The sequence below is a fragment of the Pristiophorus japonicus genome, chromosome 17, assembly GCF_044704955.1.
Source record: "Pristiophorus japonicus isolate sPriJap1 chromosome 17, sPriJap1.hap1, whole genome shotgun sequence".
Lineage (NCBI taxonomy): Eukaryota > Metazoa > Chordata > Chondrichthyes > Pristiophoridae > Pristiophorus > Pristiophorus japonicus.
Genome location: NC_091993.1, coordinates 18,830,461 through 18,843,441, shown reverse-complemented (window position 1 = coordinate 18,843,441; position 12,981 = coordinate 18,830,461). Strand labels below are relative to the sequence as shown.

At 46.8% G+C, this 12,981-nt stretch overlaps 1 protein-coding gene across 1 annotated transcript in view; it reads right to left on the bottom strand.

Annotated features, from left to right (window-relative positions):
- The window catches only part of LOC139227586 (cytosolic carboxypeptidase 4), a 267,409-nt gene that overhangs the window by 195,236 nt on the left and 59,192 nt on the right, over positions 1-12,981 (bottom strand). The window contains exons 10-11 of the mRNA XM_070858449.1: positions 10,034-10,150; positions 1,370-2,022 (exon numbers count right to left, since the gene is read on the bottom strand). Coding sequence (XP_070714550.1) covers positions 1,370-2,022; positions 10,034-10,150 — 770 coding nt within the window. The remainder of the gene's footprint in view (positions 1-1,369; positions 2,023-10,033; positions 10,151-12,981) is intronic.

The window sequence follows — 12,981 nt, the reverse complement described above, 5'->3', positions numbered from 1 at the left end:
CACATCCCCTTGACATTCAATGACATGGCCATCGCCGAATCCCCCACCAGCAGCATTGACCACAAACTCAACTGGACCAGCCACATAAATGCTGTCAGAGCAGACGAGACCAGAGGGCAGGGATTCTACAGCGAGTGGATCACTTCCTGACTCCCCAAAGCCTTTCCACCATCTACAAGACACAAGTCAGAAGTGTGATGGAATATTCTCCACTTGCCTGGATGACTGCAGCTGCAACAACACTCAATAAACTCGACACCACCCAGAACAAAACAGTCCGCTTGATCGACACTTCACCTACTTATCTAAACATCCATCCCACCCCCTTCACCGCCGGCGCACCATGGCTGCAATGTGTACTATCTATAGGAGGCACTACAGCAACTCACTGAGGCTTCTTCAGCAACGTCCTCAATCCTACAAGGACAAGGTTGGCAGATGCACAATAACACCATCACCTCCATGTTCCCCTCCAGATCACGCGCTATCCTGACCTGCACATATATCGCCATTCCTTCATCATCAAAATCTTGCAACTCCCTACCCAACAACACCTACCTTACATGGGTTGTCATTCAGCGAAGTATTCGTATCAGATAAGAACATAAGAAATAGGAGCAGGAGTAGGCCATACGGCCCCTCGAGCCTGCTCCGCCATTCAATAAGATCATGGCTGATCATCAACCCCAACTCCACTTTCCCGTCCGATCTCCATATCCCTTGATTCCCCTAGACTCCAAAAGGAGGCTAGGAGATAGGAATGGCACAGTGCCCCCGCCCCCCCCACCCTCCTCACCCCTCACTACCACATCTAGCTGGTACTCCTAATTGGGAGTTGAGAGTCAGGCTAAGGACCTTCCATGTTTATTTATCCCCTCAATCAACATGACAGGAAGGCGGGTTGTCTGGTCATTGTCACATTGCTGTTTGCAGGAGCTTGCAGTGTGCAGATTGGCTGCCGCATTTCCCACATTACAACAGTGTCTACACTCCAAAAGTACTTAATTGGCTGTAAAGCGCTTTGAGACATCCAGTGATCACGAAAGGCGCTATATAAATGCAAGTCTTTCTTTCTTTCTATGTAAATAGGGATTTTGTTATGGAAACAACCCAGAGCACGATTTGCTACATGTAAAAGCAACGGGAGAAACGGGTTGCCTCTTGAGCCAGTAGGGATCAAAAAAAAAGGAGGCCACTTGATGTCATTCCTGACGGACTGTTTGGGAGGGGTCACTTGCTGCTCAGCAGCAGCAGAGAGTACACTGACTGATATCCGAATGTCAGAGGGCTGAATAATTTAATGTCTACAACATTAAGAGAGCTAAACAAACACAACAGAGTAAGCCACTTCATAATATTAATGCTTTACCTTTGATTTCCGCACCACTGGCCCATCAGTGGCTCATGATAGAGGGGTGGCACGTGACCCCAGTAATCTGGAAACGCCAACGTTTTGTAATCGGTGGCTGATTTTGTTTTCTCCGCCATATGGGTGTAAACATATGGATCATGGAATGGAATCATTTCTTTACGCATTTCTAAAAGCTTACTCCCAGTATCCTGCAGTGCATGCTCTCTGCCGATAGGCCAGCTTTGATCGAGGGACCTAGCACATTCTTCCCCAGCAACACTTTGCGCTTTGCTGTTATATAAATCTTGAAAGTGTAGGCGCACTTTTGATGAATCTGCACTGCCCTTCAAATGCATGTCCTTCACTGGCTGTCCAGTAGGGTTCAAAGTGCACCCACCACTTGGTGCTACTGGATGTGGGCCTGAATCTTGGATGGGTGTGCAATCATTCTTGGATCCACTTTCCCTGCCACTGTCGGATGGAGCCGGAGATGTTTGATGAGCTCTTCTGCTTCGAGCCGGGTTGTGTGCTTTTGGTGAATTTTCCTCGGCAAGGTCTTTGCGCCACTTTCTGGGCTTTTTGCATCTGTGAGGCCCCGGAGCGGAGAACAATGCTGAACACGACGCTACATCCTGGCTGTCGCTTTGGTCATCCGACATCGCGTCTAAATCCTGCAGGAAACAGAATATGTGATATAATATTACTGATATATATATATCTGTTAGAATGAAGAGAAAGTGAAGAACGTTGTTGATGTGGTAGGCATTGACTGTCGGAGGTTGTCTGCAATATCCTGGATATCAGAGGTCAGATCCAGAGAACCTCACGGAAACAGAAGATTGATCATCAGAGCGAGGGAGCAGAGACTGCAAAATTTTCCAGCATATTACAGCACAGCCATCGTGTTCTCATAGAATCATAGAAAATTATGACACAGCAGGAGGCCATTCGGTCCATCCTGTCTGTGCCGGTCGACAAAGAGCTACCCAGCCTAATCCCACCTTCCAGCACTAGGTCCATAGCCCTGTAGGTTATGGCTCTTTAAGTGCATATCAAAGTACTTTTGAAATGTGGTGAGGGTTTCTGCCTCTACCGCCCTTTCAGGCAGTGAGTTCCAAATTCCCATCTCCCTTCTACCAACTACTTTAAATCTATGCCCCCTGATTATTGACCCCTCTGCTAAGGGAAATAGGTCCTTCCTAACCACCTTATCTAGGTCCCCTCATAATTTTAGACACTTCAATGAAATCCTCAATTAAATCTCCCCTCAGCCTCCTCTGTTCCAAGGAAAACAACCCCAGCCTATCCAATCTTTCCTCATAGCTAAAGTTTTCCAGTCCTGACAACATCCTCGTAAATCTCCTCTGCACCCTCTCTAGTGCAATCACATCCTTCCTGTAATGTGGTGACCAGAGCAGCACGCAGTACTCCAGCTGTGTTTTGGCTGGCTCTTGGCTAGCGGGCAATCAAAAACTCATCCCACCGTCTTGCTTTCTCCCTACCGCCCTGTATCGTCCTCTGCTTCAAATATTTATCCACTATTCCCGTGTAAGATGCACGCTCCACCAACCATTGCTGAATGGATTTCTCCGGACCTGTGCTCTCAGTGCAGAGTTATGCATGTACTTACAGGAAATCACAAATAAATATTTTGTTAACAAAGCAGAGACAATTGGCCTGATGTATCTGTTACAGAAACGGCTCCACTGTGACATAACTGTTAGTAAAATAAATTGTCAGTAAAATATTATTGAACTTTCTTCATTCAATTTAATCTAATTAATTCTGATTAACGGACCCCACATTTGTGCTGTTTGGATTCATTATAAAGCGGTACAGCAAGCATTTAATTTAAGAATAAATGTTTTTTCAGGCAACAGTACAACTAATCAACAGAACTATTTAAATGAATTTGACAGTAGCCTCATCACAGACTCCCCCTTGGACTAATTAATTTCAAACTCAATGACATTTTGCTCAGACAGATTCCTGTATCATTCATTAATTTAAAAATAAGTACCTGGATCTCACACTTGCTCAACATTAGCATTTCCCCAGTTAAAACAATGTTACACAGCAATGGGTAGCAGAACAGTATCCTGGCAACAAGCCTCCGCAGGTCATACCTCCCTGCTGCCGTGTCATCCCCCAGGAGAGGGCGAGAGGCAATGAAGAATGCTTCACCTCCAATCAATTTCAGCTCGAGGATCATCGTGAAAATTACACCTGCAAGATTGGCCCATTCAAGCATGGAGCCGTCTTGAGATTTCAATTCTTCTTCTTCTTAGGCGGTCCCTCGAGTCGAGGATGACTTGCTTCCTCGCCAAAAAGGGATGAGTTCAATGGGTTCACAGGTGTTTCAATGAAGGACCTAATATTTCAGGTCCCGAACTGCGTGCTGGAAGATGCCTGTGCGCGGATTTTTTTGTAACGTGGGGTGGCCGTTGCACACCAGCCACCACACGGGCTTGACAGAGCTAGGTCTTGGTCCAGTGGCAAGGATTAACCAAGGCGACTGGAGACCAGCTCTGCTGCACGGGCCTAGTGCGCGCACATATCGCAGTGTGGGCTGGGCCCGTGCTGCCCCTGGGCCCACGTCTCTTCTGGGTCCCAAACTCACACCTCTCCTGGGCCCCGATCACATCGCTCTGCAATCTCTCGCCGCTCTGTAATGCTCTTTCAACTGTAATGCTCCACTTGTTGCCAATACGGACCTTGATTTTTTTGCTTCATGAGATTCCCAGAGCCTCTGGTGGCATTTCCAGCATGAGCCAGTCAGCAGTGCAGTGGTACATTCATCGAGCCACCGATGTTTGGTTTGCCGGAGCCCATCTCCTTTTCCCACTGACCCCAGAGAACAGCAAACCAAAGGCCAGGGGCTCCTTCCGCATGGCTGGAATTCTCTAGGGTGTAATGGATAGCACATTCTTCTTTGCGCTCCCTGGGAGTGCAGTGTCCATATGTGAATCACAAGGACTTTTATTCAGTTAATGTCCAGGTTGTATGTAACAATCGGCACAAAATAATGCAGGTGGATGTTGCATTTCCTCGCAGCACACAAGATGCCTTCATTTTGAGCCTACTGTAACATGGTTAATTGTCTCACAGGCAGCAAGTGAAGTGCTTGCCCTTGCTTGACCAGGAATAGCTGCTCCTGCTCTGGTGCGTGATTGCTTGTTGTAAGCCTCATGGACCAGTGGAGCACAATTACAACAAAGCCCATACCTCCATCACTCAGCACATGATACACATGCTCAAAACAAAGTTTGCACTGCCTGTATGAGTCAGGTGGCACCCTTCTATCCATATATATAGGGTCAGCTGTGGCTCAGTGGGCAGCACTCTCGCCTCAGAAGGTGGTGGGTTCAAGTCCCGCTCCAGGGACTTGTAGCACAAAAAAATCTCGGCTGACACTCCAGTGCAGTGCTGAGGGGGTGCTGCACTGTCGGAGGTGCCGTCTTTCAGATGAGACATTAAACCAAGGCCCCGGCTGCCCTCTCAGGTGGACGTAAAAGATCCCATGGCACTATTTTGAAGAAGAGCAAGGGAGTTATCCCTGGTGTCCTGGCCAATATTTATCACTCAATCAACATAACAAAAAAACAGATTATCCGGTCATTATCACATTGCTGTTTGTGGGAGCTTGTGGTGCGCAAATTGGCTGCCGCGTTTCCTACATTACAACGGTGACTACACTCCAAAAAGTACTTCATTGACTGTAAAGCGCTTTGAGACGTCTGGTGGTCGTGAAGGGCGCTATATAAATCCAAGTCTTTCTTTCTTTCATTCTGCAATAAGATAGCCATTGACAGAGGGATGCACCTGAAAGAGGAGGACAGGGAGTCTCAGAAGAGGAACTGCAGGACATCTCTTTGCAGCCACAAGAGGTAGAGGAGACACCACCACCACCACAGTTGTCAGTTGCAAACGCTATTCACTAGAGTTGGATTTGAGGAAACATTCTCTTGAACACCATACCTATTTCCACTTCCCCCACCATTGTCTGCATCCCCTGCAGCATTACCCACAACGTCTCACTAATAATATTATTTTTCCCAACACTTCGGTCATGTCAGCCTCAGGAATAAAAGTACAGGTAACTCTCGATTATCCAGGTCCCTCGGGGATTGGGCTATGCCGGGTAAACGATTTCTCCGCCAGAGCGAGTTGACATTCTAAAGTTAAAACTTCACTGTGGCCTCGAGGAGGAGATTGTCTAGCTCCGGAGTTCCGGAGTGCGCTGCCTTCCCAGGCCGAAAGGATTTCAACGTCAGCGGCGGCCACGGAGTCCAGCGGCATCAGCAGCGCGCACACACACAGGGAATTTTAAATGCCATTACAACGGTTTCCCGTTGCATCCGTGTGCAGATAATCGAGAGTTGCCTGTAGGTCCAGACTCTGTATCTTCTGTGCCCAAGTCATTTGCTGTGCAGGAACAGAAGGAATCCCTGAGCGTAGTGCCTGCTCACACAGTACTGTGCTTTCCTATCACTGTGTGTGCGTGTTGTACTTGCGTACCCTAATCTGACACTTTTTCTCATTGCAGTCCCAGTGGCGGGAGGCTATGAGGTGACTGGCAGCTGACAGTCGGTGAGAAGTGGCTCTTGACTTCGTTAAACACAGACCACCCATATCGGGGCTTCTTCAGGCTGCTGCAAGGCAGCTTGGCCATGCATCCTTTCGGGACGCTTGTGCAGCCATGGGGTGTCAGTTCGGTGTGAATGTGGGCAAACAGCTACGCCCTCCCCAACAGCATCAATTTGAGGCTTGGCCAATTTTAACGCCCCGGAGTCTTTTTTCCATCCCGCCAGCTAGCTGCCAACCTAAAACCGGGATGGTGGCGGGGCGAGGGGTGGGGGGGAAATTGCAGCTGGTTAAAATCATGCGACCCGGTGGCCTCCCACCGACTAACATAAGAACATAAGAAATAGGGGCAGGAGTAGGCCACCTGGACCCTTGAGCCTGCTCCGCCATTCAATAAGATCATGGCTGATCTGATCATGGACTCAGCTCCACTTCCCTGCCCGCTCCCCATAACCCTTTACTCCCTTATCGCTTAAAAATCTGTCTATCTCCGTCTTAAATATATTCAATGACCCAGCATCAATAGCTCTCTGCGGCAGAGAATTCCACATATTTACAACCCTCCGAGAGAAGAAATTCCTCCTCAATTCAGTTTTAAATGGGCGGCCCCTTATTCTGAGAGTATGCCCCCTAATTTTAGTTTCCCCTATGGGTGGAAATATCCTCTCTGCATCCACCTTGTCGAGCCCTCTCATTGTCTTATATGTTTCGATAAGATCACCTCTCATTCTTCTGAACTCCAATGTGTATTGGCCCAACCTGCTCAACTTATCCTCATAAGTCAACCCCCTCATCTCCGGAATCAACCTAGTGAACCTTCTCTGAACAGCCTCCAATGCAAGTATATTCTTCCTTAAATACAGAGACCAAAACTGTACGCAGTACTCTAGGTGTGGCCTCACCAATACCCTGTGCAGTTGTAGCAGGACTTCTCTGCTTTTATACTCTATCCCCCTTGCAATAAAGGCCAACATTCCATTTAGCTTCCTGATTACTTGCTGTACCTGCATAATGACTTTTTGTGTTTACATGCACAAGGACCCCCAGGTCCCCCTGTACTGAAGCACTTTGCAATTTTTCTCCATTTAAAAAATAATTTGCTTTTCTATTCTTTCTGCCAAAGTGGATAACTTCACACTTTCCCACATTATATTCCATCTGCCAAATTTTTGCCCACTCACTTAGCCTGTCTATATCCCTTTGCAGATTTTTTGTGTCCTCCTCACAATTTGCTTTCCCATCCATCTTTGTATCATCAGCAAACTTGGCTACATTACACTCGGTCCCTTCATCCAAGTCATTAATATAGATTGTAAATAGTTGAGGCCCCAGCACAGATCCCTTTGGCACCCCACTAGTTTCTAGAGACTAGAAGGTAGGTGATGGAGAGGAGATTGAGGCAAGAACCTGCAGGTGGGAAAGTGGAGGGGAGCAACGTTCCTTCTAAGCTGTGCGGTCGCGCAACTCTCCGCCGGTCCCACATAGCCCGGGGAACTGTGCACGGGCCGCGGACGCTCCCAAAAATGAGGGGGGGGAGGGGTACATTGGAGGGGAGCCCGGGGCAACAAAAGAAAGAAAAAAGATTTGCATTTATATAGCGCCTTTCATGACCACTCGATGTCTCAAAGCACTTTACAGCCAATGAAGCCCTTTTTGGAGTGTAGTCACTGTTGTCATGTGGGAAACGTGGCAACCAACTTGTGCACAGCAAGCTCCCACAAACAGCAATGTGATAATGACCAGGTACTCTGTTTTTTTTTGTTATGTTGATAGAGGGATAAATATTGGCCAAGGCACCAGAGATAACTCCCCTGCTCTTCTTCAAAATAGAGCCATGGGATCTTTTATGTCCACTTGAGAGAGCAGACGGGGCCTCGGTTTAGCGTCTTGTCCGAAAGACGGCACCTCCAGCAAGGTGGAGACATTCCTCATGGGGCCCGGATAGCACGCCCGAGCACAGCAGCTGCGATTAAAAGGGTACTGGGTCCTAACGAATTAATAGGACCCGATTTGCATACATGAAGCCTCCGCCAAAAGGAGCAGCATTAAAACCCCAGTGGAGCGGGTAATTGGTCCACTCCTTTTTAACTGCCCCCGCCCGGTTTCTGCCGGCCGCGGGAGTTAATATCTCCCCCCCCCACCCCCGCCCCCCCACTCATAATTCATTCCACACTCATGAAATAATCAGAGTTTAATGGGAAGCTGAAAGTGAAGTGAAACCTAATCTAGGACTTCAAAACTGCGACAGCTAAACAAGTATTTTATAACATTTTGAAGTCCACCATTCGATTGAAACCCTGAATTTATTCTGTTTCACGTGCACCCCTGTAGCTGCTCTTAGATTTCTTTGAATCGGGTACACTTCCATTTTGTACACCCAGCACCTCATTACCTTGTGCTTCTGGGGAGGTAAAATAGGCAACAACAACAACTTGTATTTATATAGTGCCTTTAATGTAGTGAAACGTCCCAAGGCGATTCACAGGATTATTATGAGATTAAAAAATTTGACACCAAGTCACATAAGTAGAAATTAGCGCAGGTGACCAAATGCTATCCCTCAATCAACATCACTAAAACAGATTATCTGGTCATAATAATGTTATGTTAATTGAGATCGATATTGGCCAGAACACTGGGGATAACTCCCCTGTTCTTCTCCAAAATAGTGCCATGGGATCTTTTACATCCACCTGAGAGAGCAGATGAGGCCTCAGTTTAACATCTCATCTGAAAGACGGCACCTCCGACAGTGCAGCACTCCCTCAGCACTGCACTGCAAATGCCAGCCTAGTTTTTGTATGTGCTTAAGTTCCATGGAGTGGGACTTGAACCCTCAACCTTCGAACTCAAAGGTGAGTGCGCTACCCACTGAGCTACAGCTGACATATGCAGAAAGTTGGACTCATTATAGACAGTCAGAATGGCTTTATGCAAGGGAAGTCATGCCTAATAAATCGCTTGGAATATTTGAGCAGATAACAGATTTAGTGGACAAGGGGAATCTAGCAGTCATTATATTTTTAGATTTTGGCCACGTTTCTGATACAGGAAATTGATCCACCAAGTTGGAAGGCATGAGACAGTGGGGAAGCATATGCTTCTGGAACAGAACAGAAGTTGCTTCTCTCAGAGGACACTTACTCCAAACAGAAAGAAGAAATAAAAACCTATGCTGAACTAATTAGTAAGAAAGACACTATTTACAAGAAATGTTATATTAATACGGGCAGATAACCTCGCTGGGGCTGTTTGTTCTGTTTGCCCAAGCCTGAATTTGCTACTGCTAATTGACTTCATCATGTCCTCAATGCCTCATACTTGTCACAAGAACTACTGGATGATGACTGAATGTTCGTGGGCTGGATTGACCGGTGATGACCGCTTCTGTTTTCGCCCCGGAGCTGCGGCAATGGCGGCAGGCGATCAGCTTCCAGCGCCCCGCGGGGGTTTCCGGGGCCGGTTTCGGCAGAGCGCGGAGCATTACCGCCAGCAAGAGTTGAACCGGTGCGATACCGGCTTGCTTTTAGACTCCTGCCCGACCCGTACGCCCCGCTGGGACCGCCTGAAAAAACGGGCAGTCCGATCTGTACCGGCTGCAGTGAGATAAGTAATGTCCACCTCGGGCAAGTGTGATTGTTTTTTCTTTTATTTTTATTTGCGATTTATGTTGCGGTGGCATGGGCTATGTATTGGGAATGTTTTTGGTGGGGTTTTTTTCAAGTTTTTTATTTTCTCCCCAGACCTCTCAGAGCGTTCCCAGGCTGCCTCTTTAGCTCGGGATTTTCCCATGCTCAGCCGGCCTAGCGCCTTAAGAGAGGTGTACAACGCTTCCCTTAGTGCTCCGCCCCACACTCAGGGCCCAGCTGCCCAATTTTGATGACTGAGACGCAACCTGTTCCTGGGCGCAAACTTTATCGCCTCATCGCCATTACCGCCCCGAAACCATCAAAGCCAAAAATCCAGCCGTTACTGTTTAGATAATGTCTCCGTTATCAGCACTGGCCACCAACAGTAAACAATATTTTAGTAAAATGATTTAGTATTCAAAGCGAAAACCCGATGGTTATTGAGCACTCGAAAGCTCTATGAACCCACCTCAAAATAGTCAACAAGTTCTGGACAAAGTCTCTCATACTCTTTCAGCTCCTCCGCAGGTCTATCAAATTCTGGATTTGGCCTCAGCCTTGTTAGATCTGTTTCCAGATCATCATCCTGAAAAAGTAAGTGGAAACAAGAGATTAATGTGCAAAGTTAAAGCACATGGGATTGGGGGTAGTGTGCTGACGTGGATTGAGAACTGGTTGGCAGACAGGAAGCAAAGAGTAGGAGTAAATGGGTACTTTTCAGAATGGCAGGCGGTGACTAGTGGGGTACCGCAAGGTTCTGTGCTGGGGCCCCAGCTGTTTACATTGTACATTAATGATTTCGACGAGGGGATTAAATGTAGTATCTCCAAATTTGCGGATGACACTAAGTTGGGTGGCAGTGTGAGCTGCAAGGAGGATGCTATGAGGCTGCAGAGTGACTTGGATAGGTTAGGTGAATGGGCAAATGCATGGCAGATGAAGTATAATGTGGATAAATGTGAGGTTATCCACTTTGGTGGTAAAAACAGAGAGACAGACTATTATCTGAATGGTGGCAGATTAGGAAAAGGGGAGGTGCAACGAAACCTGGGTGTCATGGTACATCAGTCATTGAAGGTTGGCATGCAGGTACAGCAGGCGGTTAAGAAGGCAAATGGCATGTTGGCCTTCATAGCGAGGGGATTTGAGTACAGGGGCAGGGAGGTGTTACTACAGTTTTACAGGGCCTTGGTGAGGCCATATCTGGAGTATTGTGTACAGTTTTGGTCTCCTAACTTGAGGAAGGACACTCTTGCTATTGAGGGAGTGCAGCGAAGGTTCACCAGACTGATTCCCGGGATGGCGGGACTGACATATCAAGAAAGACTGGATCAACTGGGCTTGTATTCACTGGAGTTCAGAAGAATGAGAGGGGATCTCATAGAAACATTTAAAATTCTGATGGGTTTAGACAGGTTAGATGCAGGAAGAATGTTCCCAATGTTGGGGAAGTCCAGAACCAGGGGTCACAGTCTAAGGATAAGGGGTAAGCCATTTAGGACCGAGATGAGGAGAAACTTCTTCACCCAGAGAGTGGTGAACCTGTGGAATTCTCTACCACAGAAAGTTGTTGAGGCCAATTCACTAAATATATTCAAAAAGGAGTTAGATGTAGTCCTTACTACTAGGGGGATCAAGGGGTATGGCGAGAAAGCAGGAATGGGGTACTGAAGTTGCATGTTCAGCCATTCAATGGAAAGGCGGTGCAGGCTAGAAGGGCCGAATGGCCTACTCCTGCACCTATTTTCTATGTTTCTATATTTCTATGAAACATATTCAGGATTAAGATTAATTATTTGCATTTATTTGGCACCTCAGTACATCGAAACACTTCTAAGCACGCCACATAATGAATTACTTTTTCAACTGTTGTTACGTATAGTAACATGACTGTGATATATTCTTACTACATCACTAAGTACACTACACACAAGATGGCTCTTAACAGAAAAACTATCATGTGAGTTTGCCATATGATCCTTTATTATTTACATCAGTAGTCCACGAGGTGGAGCAGTCGTCCACCAGATGGAGCTCTATTACAATGGCAGCTATTGTACATCAGCCAGGTGCCACAAACAGCTCGGAGATAAATGATTTTTGGCGGCATTGCTGAAGGCTAGAACACTAAGAAAACTCTCTGCTCTTCTTCAAATAATGCTATGCGATCTTTAACAGCCACCTGAACCAGTGGATGAGGCAGTTGTGGCCTTGGTTTAATGTCTCATCTAAAGAGCAGGACTTTCGACAATGCAGCGGTCCCCCAATATTGGCATGTCAGCCTATATTATGTCCTCAAACCCCAATATGGGGCTTAAGCCCACAATCTTCTGACTCAGAAACAAGGGCACTGCCGAGTAATGCCAAGTAAAGCTGACATATAAGTGAATGCAAATGGGAGTTTGACATATGCATCATTTCTTTAAAACTTTGCATCCAGTAATTTGCTCGTGTGCTCATGTCTTGCACTAGATGGGGCAAAACAGAGGGGAATCAGCATTTTCAAGTTGTCCGTGGTGTGAATTGTGCCGATTGTGATTTTCCTTAATGAACATACATCAGAGGTTTATTGGCCACATGATGCTGAATGTCGGTGAGAGAGGCAATGATCGCCATGTCAATATTTCACCGCAGCTGCCGCTGATTACTGGGGGAATTATTTCAAGGACTTGGCGAGAGATGTGTTCCAAGACTTTTGGCACTGGTTCTGCGAAGGGTATTTGCTACTCCCACGTCAACTTCTGCTACATTATCCTTCCCAACTTCTATTTTATGTCTTTAACTGACGCAACTGTTCCTTTGGGTAGGACTTGACTGACAACCGTAAAGAATATTTGCATGCTTCAAGTTCGTTCAAAAATCATTTGCCACCTGTTAAGTCTCGAATAACTCCACGAGGCTAAGTACAGTGAGCTAGTTCAGGAATGACCTTACTCCAGTTTATTTATTCTCAAAGTGAGGATTCAACATGGCTGCCAACATTATATACACGGCTTGCACATGTCTGCCAGTGGCCATTAGGACTCCGACAGTCATGCCCTCCGGTGGCAGGTAAAACCCAGTTAACATACATAACATCATTCCCCCCAAAGTCCTTGGTACAGGTTGTATTTACAAGTTGAGACGGTCCGGGGCCTTCCGCTCCCTGGTTGATCTTCTCAGTTCGAACCCAAGCTTGGGTGAGTTAGTAGGATCATTGCTGCATTGTGGAGCAGTCAGTCTGACAGGACTGTCGGGGATGGTAGGTTCATCTTCGTGAATGACACAAGGGTCAACTGATGGTTGGATGTGTGTTGGTTGGTCGATGATGATGCCAACTTCAATTTGTTCTGGGTTGTCTGTGAATTGCAGTTTGGTTTGGTCGATGTGCCTCTTGCAGGTTTGGCCATTTAACACTTTGACTACAAACACCCTGTC